Source organism: Cervus elaphus, chromosome 24 (assembly GCF_910594005.1).
Source record: "Cervus elaphus chromosome 24, mCerEla1.1, whole genome shotgun sequence".
NCBI classification, from domain to species: Eukaryota; Metazoa; Chordata; class Mammalia; order Artiodactyla; family Cervidae; genus Cervus; species Cervus elaphus.
This window is the reverse complement of record NC_057838.1, coordinates 19,283,308-19,298,050: the sequence shown is the minus strand read 5'-3', so window position 1 is coordinate 19,298,050 and position 14,743 is coordinate 19,283,308. Positions and strand designations below refer to the sequence as shown.

At 46.5% G+C, this 14,743-nt stretch overlaps 1 protein-coding gene across 1 annotated transcript in view; it reads right to left on the bottom strand.

Moving 5' to 3' along the window:
* GPD1L (glycerol-3-phosphate dehydrogenase 1 like) overlaps nucleotides 1–14,743 on the bottom strand; it is a 61,311-nt gene that overhangs the window by 33,108 nt on the left and 13,460 nt on the right. The window contains exon 2 of the mRNA XM_043885777.1: nucleotides 12,228–12,405. Within this exon, the coding sequence (XP_043741712.1) occupies nucleotides 12,228–12,405 (178 nt within the window). The remainder of the gene's footprint in view (nucleotides 1–12,227; nucleotides 12,406–14,743) is intronic.

The window sequence follows — 14,743 nt, the reverse complement described above, 5'->3', positions numbered from 1 at the left end:
GTTCTCGAAATGCTTTGAGAAAGACTATTCAGGGCAAACGGGCTTGCCTGTCATTGGCCAGGAGGACAGAAAATCCAATTAGAATGAAGCCATCACGGCTGGTCCATCTGATGCCCAGTCTTTCAGGAATCCATGGCTCTTGGTTCACGTTAATAAAAAATTAAAAAAAAAAAACTAATAACAAATAAAATAAAGTCATTTAGAACAGAGCCAATAAGGGCTTCCCTGGTGGTCTGGGGGTTAAGAATTTGCCTGCCAATGCCAGGGACGTGAGTTTGGTTCTGGGTCCAGGAAGATCTACAGGCCACAGAGCAACTAAGCCCGTGCGCCAGAGCTGCTGAGTCCACACTGTGGAGCCCGAGGGCACCAATCACTGAAGCCACACGCCCAGAGCCTGTGCCCTGCAACAGAAGCCCCTGCTCTCCGCAGCTAAGCCCCGGCACAACCAAACATAAAAGCAAACAGATAAACCTTGAAGGCAGAGCCAGTCAAGTCTATGGGCCAAGCCTGAAGGTTCTTCTCTTTCCCCCTGGGTTAGCTATCACAGTGCAGTCCGTGGGCATCTTGACCCAGTTCCACCACCAGTTAAGTAACTGGGCACCCCAGGCAACTCGCCTACGTTGTTGAGGGGATGGGCATTTAGCTTCAGCACAACAGCATGAGTAATGTAGATAGCAAAGTAGAGCTGCCACACAGCAGAGGCTCAAAAACATTGTGGTTTACTCCTGTTCTCCTAAGCTCAGCTTAGGCCAAGATGAAGTGAGGTTCACATCCTTGGCTCCAGAATGACGGCGCGCCATCCTTGGCGTCAGAAAAATGATCCTCAAGTGTAGGCAACTTGATCTGAGGATTCTTTTTTGTTGTTGTTTGTTTAAAGACTTTTGATGTGGACCATTTTCCCAGTATTGTTTTTGTTACAATATTGTTTCTGTTTTATAGTCTGGATTTTTGGCTGTGAGTCATGTGGGATCTTATCTCCCCTAACCAGGGATCAAACCTGCACCCCCTTCAAAGGAAGGCTGAGTCTTATCCAATGGACCACCAGGGAAGCCCCTCTGAAGATTCTTATACAAACATACCACTTTAGTAAGTGAGGTTGCCTCTGGAAGAAAAAAATAAAAAGCTGTTTATTATGTAGATCAGCAGGGCCCAAGGTGTGGTTCCTGAACCAACAGCAACCCCACCACCCAGCATCCCCACCACCCAGCATCCCCATCACCTGGCATCCCCACCACCCAGCATCCCCATCACCCGGAACTTGTTAAAAATGCAAATACCTGGACCTCCCCTGAGACCCAGTGACTCAGAAACTCCATAGGTGGATCCAGTGATCCCTGGTAAACTCTCCAAGTAGTTCTGAGGAACACTTAAGTTTGAGAAACACCAATGAAGATGAATCCCCTAAGGAAAATAAAAAAGCTAAACCCAGGGAGGAAAGAGTTGATGCTGATGCTCCTACTAAACTGATATTCTAATCTTCAGAAGCCTTAAAGCTAAAATTAACAGGCAAAATTACAACCGTATTACCCAAAAGTCAATCATCATTTTTTTAAAAAGTATCTTGGCCGAACCTTCTATCCCATGGGACACCAGCTAAACCACTGAAAGGAAACTCCCCAGTCTGGTTGGGTCTCCCGCTCCACATGCACTGTCCCTGGCACTCAATCAGACCACAAATCACACCTGGCACCATTCCAGGAGCTGAAGACATATCAATGAATGCAGGTCTATGCAAGGAACAAATCCAGCAAGTTAGTAACAAAGAAAAATATCTCAGTTGGATTTCAAAGCTTAAAATGTTTATGCTTCAAAGGATACCATCAGGAAAGTGAAAACTCAGAGAATGAGAATACACTCCCACACTATATACTTGAAAATGGATTTGTATCTAATAAACACTCCTTGCAACTCAATAATAAAAAGACAACCCAATTTTTAAAAAAGGGCTTTAAAAAAAAAAAAAACATTTCCCCAAGGAAGATATAAAAAAGTCTAATAAGCACATGAAAAGATGACTAATATGGTAAGCCATCAGGCAAATGAAAATCAAAACCACAACGAGATACCACCTCAACCTAACTCTAACCCAAAAAGTTAGTTAGCTAAGGGGCTTCCCTGGTGGTCTAGTAACTAAGACTCTGCACTCTCAATGCAGGCAGCTGAGTTCAATTTAGTCAGGGAACTGGATCCCACATGCTGTAACTAAGAATTCACATGCCACAACTAAAGATCCCACATGCTTCAACTGAGACCCTGCAGAGCCAAAAAAATAAAGTATTTTAAAAAGATGTTAGATAATAACAAGAGTTGGTGAGGATGTGGAGAAATTGGAACCCTCGTACAACGCACTGGTGCAACCACTTTGAAAAAGTCTGCCAAGAGTTCCTCAAAAAGTTAAACAGTTTCTATATGACCCAGCAACTGTACTCCTAGGTATTAAGCTCTAAAGAACCAAAAACATGTTCACACAAAACACTTCACACACTTAACAGCAATTCTATTCATATTAGCCAAAAAGTGGAAACAATTCAAATGTCCACCAATCAATGAGTAAATAGGCAAAATATGGTACATCCATAAAGACTGAACATCAGTCAGCCATAGAAAGGAGTGAAGTACTGATTCAGGACACAACATGCATAACCTTGAAGGCATGATGCCAAGTGAAAGAAGCCAGTCACAGACGGTGAGGTATTTATGGTGACATTTACATGAAAAGTCCAGAACCAGCAAATGCGGAGACAGGAAGTAGATTAGTGGTTGTTTAGGGCTGGGGATAGGAGGAAGTGGGAGATGACTGCTAAAAGATATAAGGTTTCTCTTTAAGGTGATGAAATAGTCTAAAATTAATTGCAACAATGGTTGCCCAATTCTGTGAATATACATAGAAAGCACTGAATTGGAACATTTGTGTAAAGTGTTTTGTGTGAACATGTTTTCCCTTCTTCTGAGTATAAACCTAGAGGACAGTCGCTGGGTCATATGATAGCTTTAACTTCTTAAATCGTACACTTTAAGGGGCAAACTGTATGCCTGAGAATTATATCTCAGTAAAGCTGTTTTTGAAAAAGAACTGGTGAGGTTTAGAAGACAAAAGAGGAGCGCCATGACAACCACAGTTCACAGAAGACGCGGCAATGCTCAATCCTGGTGTCACACTGAGGTTGGTTAAAGCTGGACCGAGGCGGAAGAGTTCTCTACCTGGGTGAGCTCTAGGCACAGGCCCTGGAAAGCCGGCTCTGACAAAGGACCGACAGTTTATCCTGCAGTGACAGGAAGAAAGAAATGTTCCTCCATGCAAGTCTAAGGGGAAATCACAAACCCAGTCGGCTCCAGCTTTTAGTGAGACTTTGATGACCTGGTGAGGTCACTGCTACAGAAGGTTCCCCTGTAGAGGGGTCACATGATGAGCCTGGAGAAGGATCAGGCAGGCAGCAGTCTAGGGCCCCCAGCAAGGAAGACCCCTGGTCTCAATCTGCGCAAGTGGCAGGCGTCATAAATAACACTCCCGTGTGGATGATATGCAGCAAGTCTCTCCGGCTTGAATCCACAAGACAGAAGTGAGTAAAACTGGCTTTTAGCTCTGGATGGACATTCATCGAGTCAATTAATCTTATGTCTGACGTTTTACCTGAAAAAATGATAACAACCATTGGTCTTGTCTAACATTAGTTTATGTTTTAAATGGCCCAATGAGGTATTTGAAAAACTCCAAAAAAACACAAAATTTTTAAAGACCCGGTAGAAACAAAGTCATAGTTTTGTAACAGATTCTCAACACTCAACAATTTATGTGGATCATCTCATTCACTCCTTACAACAGCCCATCCTCCCAGGAGAAGCAGGGCTGCCCAGACTCATTCAGAGTCGGCCCTCAACTTCATCACTGCTCAACTTTTAAAATCACTCATTATGAGACATTTTGTGTGTGTGCGTGCATGCTCTGTCGTGTCCAACTCTCTGGGACCCTACAGACTGTGTAGCCCACCAGGAGCCTCTGTCCATGGGATTCCCCAGGCAAGAATACTACAGTGGGCTGCCATGCCTTCCTCCAAGGAATCTTCCCCACCCAGGGATCGAACCCGAGTCTCCCACATCTCCTGCATTGGCAGGTGGATTCTTTCCCACTGTGCCGCCTGGGAATCCCACATCATAAGACATTTCATATATACAAATGCTGGGATCTAGAAAGCCTAAACAAGAGACAAAGAAGCAAATGCCAGTGTACCTTTGGCCAGCTTAAGAAATAACACTTTGCAATAACCTCTGTGTCCTGCACCAAGGGCCAGCAAGGGTGTGGAAGGATGTGAGTTCTCAGACCCTGTTGGGGGCGTGGAGAGGAAGGGAGGAAGCGGGCAGGGCACAGCCTTTAAAAGAAGGACAAAGCTGTTATGGATACAACACAAACTGGTGAGAACTGACTAACACCAAGGTCCAAGATGAAGGAAGATTCCACTTCTGGGAGACCCTAGCCTCATTACGCACTCATCCTAACACACTGCTGCTGCTAAGTCACGTCAGTCGTGTCCAACTCTGTGTGACCCCACAGACGCCAGCCCACCAGGCTCCCGTCCCCGGGATTCTCCAGGCAAGAACACTGGAGTGGGTCTAACACATGAGCACATGCTAAATAACATGCCCATGGACACCTAACAGCCCTGATGTGTTCAGTTGTTCAGGCGTGTCTGACCCTTAGTGACCCCACGGACGCCAGCCCGCTGTGTCCACAGGATTCTCCAGGCAGGAATACTGGAGTGGGTTTCTGTTTCCCCGCCAGGGGCTCTTCCTGACACAGGGATGGAACCTGCATCTCCTGACTCCTGCATTGACAGGGAGATTTTTTTTTACCACTGCCCCACAGTCCTGAGGCTGCCCATAAAAGGCCCCAAACTGGGCAGGGCCCCAATTCCTAGACATCCCTGCCCCTTCTCCCCCAAAGTGCTAGAATAATCCTTCTACTCATTAGCTTATGAAATTACCCAGCCCATAAAAACTAACCACCCCCGCACTTCGGGGCCATTTGCCTCCTGAGAAGGCCCAGATGGCCCACACTCAGCCTGTGGAGTGGGTGTCTCTCTAAATACATCCCCTTCTTATCTATCCCTTTGTCTCTCACTGAATTCTTTCTGCACCGAGATATAAAGAATCTGAACTTCAGTAAGTCCTGAGAGCAGGTATATGATCTTAATTAAAGGACAGAGGGTTCAATCCCAACCTGGGTTTCGGCTAGGTTCGAGTCCTCATCTGAGTTGTGTGGTTTCACACCCACGCTGGAAACCAGTGGTGTGACCTGGAAGATTATAGGCTGCATTCCCTGTGACCTTGTGATACACACCTCAGACATGAATAAGGCCATTCCCGGGAGCACTGTCTGCAACAGCAAAGCAAACGACACAGACATAGACATGTCCAGTCCATGGACCAGATACACTCACTGTCACGAGGCTACAACCTTCTAGGAGCAGAGAGGTCCTCCCTCGTCCACACCTGGGCACACGGGCTAGGCTTTGGGGGACGTGGGTTTTGACTCCCGCTCTGCCTCCTGCCCCCCTGTTCTCCATGCAGACAGTGAACATTTGCAGATTCATCTCCCACTGTGTTTGCTGAGCACCTCGCCGGGAATCATGGGAGAACGAAACCCCGGCAGGTGGGGTACAGAGGATGCAGAAGGAGCTGGCTCAGAGCACAGTGGAAGAGCTCGCTAAGGATGCGTGTGGTCCACAGAAGGGAAGGAACAGTAGATCCTGGCGTGGATGAGAAGGGACGCTCAGAGGACCAGTCTGCCCCAAGCAAGGTTAAACGCAACCTCAGAGGCCTTCCAGGGCCGTGGGAACAGTGGCCCGTTTACTCTCGTCATCAAATAGTTGGGCAACTTCACTGCTCAGCTCGGAACCCTTGGGAACCGTCCTCTCCCCACCCACAGCACGAGGAGTAACCACAGGGAAACGCTGCCCGTGCAGTGACACAGGGAAATCATCAAGTCACCACTGTCCAGAAGCCATGACTCAGCAGGCGCAAGTCTGCCAGCCGACAGCTCTGTGATCTGGGCCAAGTTCATTAACCTCTCTGAGCTCCGGTTTCTTCCCCTGTAAATTCAGAAGTATCATCATCATAAGAAAACTAAGAGCACCATCCTAAGAGGGTCACTGAGAACATTCAGTGAGACTGTAAGGAGATAGCGTAGGAAGTCCCCACCAAAGGAAAACCAGGCCTGGCTTTCTTGACAGAAGAGAAGCCATCTCTGGCCTAAGCCATTCTGGGACCTAAGCCTGGCTTGCCTATGAACCGTAATAAAGGATCTTAACGGAACGAAAAGACCAACTTATCAGACAAGAGAAGTAACAACAGCAAAGATACCAAATCAGTTGTAATGACTCTCGTTAGAATAGCCTAAAGCTCTGTCTTAAGTGTTTTGAAGTATTTAAACCCACCTTGGGCACGCCACCTCCAGATCAACTAGAACCTAAGGAATGATGAAGTTGACCTTTTCTGACCTTCATGATTTCATTCCACTGAAGCTTGGACTCACTCTGTGTAACACCCAAGCCCCTGGGTGAATATGTATGTTCTCTTAGATTATAAGGTCCACAGTTTTGCTGTTGGGGAGGCTCTGCTTTGGGAAAGACCGCTGAGGTTCTCCTTACTTGATGCAAATAATAAATCCTTCCTTGGCAATGGCACCCCACTCCAGTACTCTTGTCTGGAAAATCCCATGGACGGAGGAGCCTGGTAGGCTGCAGTCCATGGGGTCGCTAAGAGTCGGACACGACTCAGAGACTTTACTTTCACTTTCACTTTTCTCCCTTGACACCTACCAAGAGGTGATCTCAGTTTTCAGGTAATGATATGATAAACGTGAACTACTTCCCAGAGCGCTTGACGCCAAGGAACTCTGTAGCCAAAGCCAATCGGCAATCCTTAGATGAGAAGGACTGTATCTCCAAACTTGCTGGCATTCATCAGCCTACAAATCAGTCTCCCCTGCCAGGAGTCAGACAGCCATGTGGGCTGGTTTTCATTTTCTTTCTTTCTTTTTTGGGTCTGCAGCTTATGGCATCCAGGATCCTAGTTCCTGGACCAGGGATCGAACCTGTGCCCCCTGCAATGGAAGTGGAGAGTCCTAACCACTGGATCACCAAGGAAGTCCCCGGGCTGGTTTTCTAACAGACTCTTCCAAAAAGCCACCCAGGGGTGACTTTGGAACAGAAGTTTATGAATTCTAGGCTCCCTGGAGGTCCAGTGGTTAAGAATTCGCCTTGCAATGCAGGGGACGCTGGCTTGATCCCTGGCGCGGGAAGACCCCACGTGCTGTGTGGCAGCTGAGCTGTGCGCCACAGCTCCTGAAACTTGAGCCCCTGGAGCCTGCGCTCGGCAACAAGAAGCCCACGCACCGCAACGAAGACCCAGAGCAGCCAAAAATAAACACCGAAATATTAAAAAAAAAAAAGTTCACGAACCCTACTCACACCAGTAACCGGGTCGGCACTTTCATTCTCATCTCATTTCTTCCTTCCTCCACAAGTCACTGGAATGAGGCCAGGCAATAGCCTAGATTTTTCTGCTCAAGCCTAATAAGTTGGAATTTTAAACTATCATTCTTCCAATTTTCTATTTCCTCCAATCCCCTTCAGTGATTTAGGTCTTAACCTTGATTTTAATTAAAGACCAGTCCATTAGCTGGCCTAGGGATGGCCCAAAGTCTATCAACGTAAGAAAGGGTATGTGAAATAAAACCCATGTTTTATGGCAAGACAAGAAAAATTTAAATTTAAAAAAAATTTTTTTTTTTTCTCTGCCCTTTGGTCTGCTGTCTCCCCTCCCCTGGGGACTTCCCAGGTGGCTCAGGGGTAAACAAGCTGCCTGCCAAGCCAGAGACATGGATTTGATCCCTGAGTTGGAAAGATCTGCTGGAGAAGGAAATAGCAACCCACTCCAGCACTCTTGCCTGGGAAATCCCATGGACAGAGGAGCCTGGCAGGCTACAGTCATGGGGCTTCAGAGAGTCAGATTCGACTGAGCGACTAAACAACTCCCCTCTATTGGGCTTTGCGTATCTGCATTGTACAGGGACCACACCTTCCCTGTAGGTGGAAATACCTGCTCTCAACCATAGAGTAACACTCTCCCATCATCAAGGAAGCAGTTCCTTAAAGATAACATTCCTTCTAGATCTTGGAGGGGATCACGGTGACTCACCACTGAAACCAAAGAGGACCCTGTGGGGCTTCTGGGCACTGAAGTCTTTTTTTTGTCCCCTCTTTCTTGTAGGGAAGACTCCAGCCTCCATGACCTTCCCTGAGTTTCAAAAGGCAAATTAGTTGCTCATCAAGGGAGGAGCAGACAAGAAAACACCTGAGGCAAGATGAAAGGGACTAAAGAAGCTCAGCAAGATTAGGAGGTGACCCCCCGAGAAAAGCTACGACCAACCTAGACAGCATATTAAAAAGCAGAGCACGTTACGTTACTGACAAATGTCCATTTAATCAAAGCTATAGTTTTCCAGTAGTCATGTATGGATGTGAGAGTTAGACCATAAAGAAGGCTGAGCACCAAAGAATTGATGCTTTAGAACTGTGGTGTTGGAGAAGACTCTTAAGAGTCCCTTGGACTGCAAGGAGATCCAAGCAGTCCATCCTAAAGGAGATCAGTCCTGGGTGTTCATTGGAAGGACTGATGTTGAAGTTGAAACTCCAATACTTTGCCCACCCAATTTTAAGAACTGACTCATTGAAAAAGACCCTGATGCTGAGAAAGATTGAAGGCAGGAGGAGAAGGGGATGGCAGAGGATGAGATGGTTGGATGGCATCACTGACTTGATGGACACGACTTTGAGCAAGCTCCAGGAGTTGGTGATGGACAGGGAAGCCTGGTGTGCTGCAGTCCATGGGGTCGCAGAGTTGGACATGACTGAGTGACTATACTGACCTGAGATCTAGCACATACCCCCAACCTGTCAGCAACCCCACTCTGGAGGTATTGTTATAAAACTCCTCAGCAAGTTCACCTGGATTGGGAATCATGGTTTTCCAGGACAGGAACCCACTGTGTCCCCCTTTGCCTGACAAAGCAATAAAGCTATTCTTTTCTAGTTCACCCAAAACTCTGTCTCTGAGATTTGATTCAACACCACTATACAGAGAAGCCGAGCTTCCGGCATCCCCGCTTTGTACCTACAGGTTTGGATAGGCACAACTGTCGGTATCACATCATTCAATACACAGCTCCCTCAAAAAACTTATATAACTCTGCCTTGACTTCTAGCAGAAGAGTTCTTGGTGCTAAGATGCTGTTCCCGGGTTATAATCCTCCACTTAGCTCAAATAAAATTTCCATTTCTTCCTTGTTGTTGTTCAGTCGCTCGGTCTTGTCCAACTCTTTGTGACCACATGGACTGCAGCATGTCAGTCTTCCCTGTCCTTCACTATCTCCTGGAGTTTGCTCAAACTCAGTGTCCATCGAGTTGGTGATGCCATCCAATCATCTCGTTCTCTGTCATCCCCTTCTCCTCCTGCCTTCAATCTCTCCCAGCTTCAGGGTCTTTTCCAATGAGTCGGCTCTTCGCATCAGGTAGCCAAAGTACTGGAGCTTCAGCTTCAGCATCAGTCCTTCCAAAGAATATTCAGGGTTAATTTCCTTTAGGATGGACTGGTTTGATCTCCTTGCAGTCCAAGGCACTCTCAAGAATCTTCTCCAGCACCACAATTTGGAAGCATCAATTCTTCAGCACCTAGTCTTCTTTACGGTCCAACTCTCACATCCATACATTACTACTGGAAAAACCACAGCTTTGACTATATGGACCTTTGTTGGCAAAGTGATTTCTCTGCTTAAAATGCTGTCTAGGTTTGTCACAGTTTTTCCTCCAAGGAGCAAGTGTCAGGTACCAACATGAAAAGCAAAATTCTTAGTTCCAGCTTTGATGTGATCAGCACCCTGAATGCCAAGAAGGTAGACTGTGATGGTCCACAATGTGTCCGCCCCCGCCCCAGATTCATGTGTCCTAACTCTAGTCCCCCAGAATGTGACTGTATTGGGAGGCAGGGTCTTTAAAGGGAATTACGTTAAAATGAGATCACTGGGTGAGCCCGAACCCAATGTGACTGGTGTCTCTGTAGAGATGATTAGGAAGAAGGACCACGTGGAGACACGGGAAGGAGAGGCCAGGAGAGGCCTCGGAAGAAGCCAACCCTGTCAACACCTTGCTGATGGGCTTTTTAGCAGAGCAGATTTTGCCGCCTTAAAATATGCCTCTTAGGCATGCTGGGGGAACAAACTGAGTGAAACGACACACCCTGGCCAGGTACCAGAGTAATCATTTGCATGAGTTATTTCATGACAGGAGGTCCTGGGAAGGAACAGGGACTAATATGCCACCACCAACTGGAAGAGTTCGGGAAAAGTCAAAAGGAGACACCACGTGTCCAACCGCCCCCCAGAATCCTTCTCGCTGGCATCTATCTTGGCTGACTAATGTGTGCGCCACCAGGAAGGACTCTTGAGTCAGACTGACTGGCCAAAGACATCCCAGAAACTAATCCCATCACCATTAAACCTGAGACTGCAGAGCCAGTGGCAGAGCAGTCCTCCTGGGTTCCTTTATCCTACTGTTCTCTGCCCAGGCATCCCTTCCCAGTAAAGTCTCTTGCTCTGCCAGTTTGTGTGTCTCCTGGGACAATTCATTTCTGAGTATTAGACAAGAGGCCCCTTTCAGGCCCTGGAGGTTGTCCCCCTTCCTGCAGTGGGCATATTAATTATTATTATTTATAAAGTTATTTTATTTATGTATTATTGGCTGCAGCCTGCAGCTTTCCCCACCAAAGACCCTGCATTGACGTGTGGAGTTTTACCACTGGACCACTAAGGAAGTTCAGCATATTTTAAGGTGCTGGGAAAGATCTAGGGCAGGAGGAGAAGGGGGTGACAGAGGATGAGATGGCTGGATGGCATCACTGACTCAATGAAAACCAAATAGGACTTGCCCTTATGTAAAAATATTTACATTTATAAGGGAAATCTCTATTTGTAAGTGGGGTCTCCCTCCAAGGGAAGAAGAGAAGGACCAGATCTCTACAAACTCTCAAACTGGGAAGGTATGATTAAATCTGCATAACAACTTCACCTTTGTTTCCTGTGCCTTCCTGCTCACCTCCCATAATTGGCTCTCCCCACCCTCAACATCCTTCTTTTTCTTGCTTTGTAGCCATGCCCTGAGGCATGTGGGATGATCCTAGTTCCCTGGTGAGGGATCAAACCCACGTCCCTGCATTGGAACCTCAGAGTCTTAACCACTGGACAAGACCCCCCATCCCCCTTTTTTCTTTAGCTGAGGATTACCTAAGGTAAGGGCTTCTATCTTTTTGGTTACAAAGTTTTCCTGGATCTCTCCTATGCATTTTTTTTTTTTAATTGCTCAGAGGTTATCTGACTCTTTGCGACCCCATGGAGTGGAGCCCATCAGGCTCCTCTGTCCAAGGAATTCTCCAGGCAAGAATGCAGGAGTGGACTGCCATTCCCTTCTCCAGGGGATCTTCCTGACCGAGGGATCGAACCCATTTCTCCTGCACTGGAGGTAGATTCTTTACTACATGTTATTCTGACTTATGTCAACTTAATTTCTAGGCCAGACAGTAGAACCTAGAAGGGGAAAGAAAAATTACTTCCTCCAGACAACTTGAAGTCTCTTGAATCATGAGAAAATTCATTCCTGTTGTTTAAGACACCCAGTCTATTTTACTTTGTCATGGCAGCCCTAGCAAGGCCCAAAGCAAGGCCCACATTCACAATAAAAAAAGTGAGTCGCTCAGTCGTGTCCAACTCTTTGCAACCCCATGGGCTGTAGCTCGCCAGGCTCTTCCATTCATGGGATTTTCCAGGCAAGAGTACTGGAGTGGGTTGCCATTTTCTTCTCCAGAGGATCTTCCCGACCCAGGGATCAAACCCGGGTCTCCCGCAATATAGGCAGATACTTTACCATCTGAGGCACCAGGGAGGAAAACCAAAACAGATCAAGCAATGAGCTTGGTGGTAGAAAGGAACAGGAGACTAGGGAAGCAGTGTTCCCATCCCCCCAAGTCCTAGGTGCTAACTCAGTCAAGCCTAACTCTCAGAATGAACCAAATGAATTGGGTGGGCCAAAAGGTTCATTCTGGTTTTTCCATAAGATGTAGTGTAAAAATCTGAGTGAATTTTTTTTGTCAATCCCAATACTTTTACCCCCAAATCTTACCACATTTTCTGGCAGCTTGTGTCCGGGGAGATATTTCACATTTTCATGGTCATTATTTATGATGTCTGTCAGTTTTCTCCCATTAACTGTTTCTTCAAAGACCCACATCTTGACCGTGGAGGCAAACTTCTGAAGTTTCTTGACATTATTACCAATTATTTTTGCGACAGCTGAACCCCTGCAAAAGAAATGGTGGAAAAGAAAACGATTAAAAAATAATAAAAATTTTTTCAAAAAGAGAGAAAATGATAAATTCCCTTGAGCAGAAGAGAAAAAGCACCAGATTATAATTCAGAAGACTTGAGTTCTTATTCAAGCACTGAGCTCAGAACTCAAGATATGGTATTGCCTCAGCTGAAGCTTAGTTGTTTTCACTTGGAAATACTGCCCTGTGGTCAGGAAAGCCTCAGAATTTGGTACAAGGTCAAAAAGTACCTCCCCTTGAGACTAGAAGGCATCAACCTTTCTTGGAAGAGACTATCACAGGTAGAAGAGAAACCCACCTGAAAGATGCATAAAAATAACACTTCAGGGCTTCCCCTGAAGGGCTCAGTGATTAAGAATCCACCTGGCAATGCAGGGGACACAGGTTCAATCCCTGCTCCGGGAAGATCCCACATGCAGTGAGGCAACCAGGCCTGTGCAACTCACAGGCAGGAGAGCACCTCCTGAAGCCCATGTGTCTTACGGCCTGGGCTTCGCAATAAGAGAAGCCTCCGCAACAAGAAGCCCGACCACCGCAACTAGAGAGTAGCCCCCTGCTCACCTCAGCTAGGGAAAGCAAAGGAGACCCAGAGCAGCCAAAAATTAAAAAGAAATCTTGAAAACAAAAAGGCAAAAAAACACTTCAAGGGTTCCCAAAGTCTCCAAGGCCATTGGGCTATATTTCAAATCCATCAAAAGAAGATTACTATGCAGTTACTGTAGAATAAGCTGTGTTCTGGTGAATTCCACCAGGGTCCAGGTGGAGTCATAAAGGAAGACCCAGGTGGATTCAAGAAAAAAGAGCAGAGCAACGGCTCCAGGTCTGGTCTCCCCATCAGACACCCAGCGACCTCTAAAAGCTCCCTTTTTTCTGCATCTCTATTCACCAAACATATCCTGGTAATGAATCAGTCACCCACAGGCTTTCCCCCGAGGGAAGAGAAGATGCCAGTTAATGCTAGTTAATGCCAGTCCTCTGCACAAGAGCCGTGGTGTGCAGCTGGTCCCCACGGCAGAGATGCTGCTGGTCAGCTTGGGCACTTGTGCCCGTTTCAGGGATGTGCTGGGTGCAGCAATTTGGACCAGGGGTGGTACCTAATCCTGGCTAAGCCAATCGGTTTCTTTTTCAGGACTTTGAATGGAAAAACAGTTTGTTTCTTAGACAACCTTCCTGGTGTGAGGAGCAAAGGAAAGAAAGGCCTGGAACCCCTGGAGAATTCACACGTCAGGGCATTCATTACTTTTCCTAATGATTATTCTTAAGACAGTTTGGAAAATGAGGAAGGGGTAATGACAGAAAGGGGGCAGGACCAAACTGATACAGAAGAGATGAGAGGGTTATCCTTGGAGAGGCTCTCCCTGTGAAATCCTTATTCTATGCCAGCAGGACAGTTTATTAGCTAAATATCCATTAATCCAATTCTCCTCTGACACTTGATAGAAGAAAAGGCCAAGAATCTCCCCACCATCACTACCACCTTTATCCTAATGTTTATCCTGACAATCCACACAAGGTCAAAGAGACCAAGTGTGATTCTGATGAACTCAGCAAACCGAGAGGGGTGGGGATCTCTAAGACACTAGGAATCCAAGTCTAGTAAAGCCAGTGGGAAAATAAACTAGAATCACAAGCGCCCTCCCCATGGTCCGGTCTTACTGGAATACACCTCCTTCTCCCTTCACAGTCGCCTCCTGGAAAAGTCAAGCATTTGCAACCAGGGACAAACCTACTGTAGTGTCTGCTGAAAAGTTAGTTAAGAAAACTTAAATAACAATTGGAACTATTAAGAGCTAAGCCCACCAGACAGACCTTGTCCTATGGTGCTCAAAGGGGCTTAGGACAGAAAAAAAATGAGAACTCCAGGTATATTGTTCACTCCTGTAAGCTCATCAGGACTTCATTCTACCTTCTCCTTAGTTTCATCGACGTCTTCATTCAGTCTTTCATTCATGCATTGATCTCGGCTGCAAAAAATGTCCTGAACACCTACTGTGTTTAATGCATTTGGCTAGAAGCTGGCAATACAAAGGAATGCTCTCAAAAGCTTCCCAACCACTTTGGGACTTCACTGGTGATCCAGTGGCTAAGACGCCACGCTTCCAATACAGGGAGCCCAGGTTCAATCCCTGGTCAGGGAACTAGATTCCCACATACCACAACTAGGACCTGGTACAGCCAAATTAAATAAATGACTATTTAAAGGAAAAAAAAGCTTCCCACATGAGGCAGGAGGTAGACGGCCTCCCAAGGTAAAGCAATTCGAGATTCATTCCCTTTGGACCAAAACTCCAAGATGAGGATAGCAGGATAA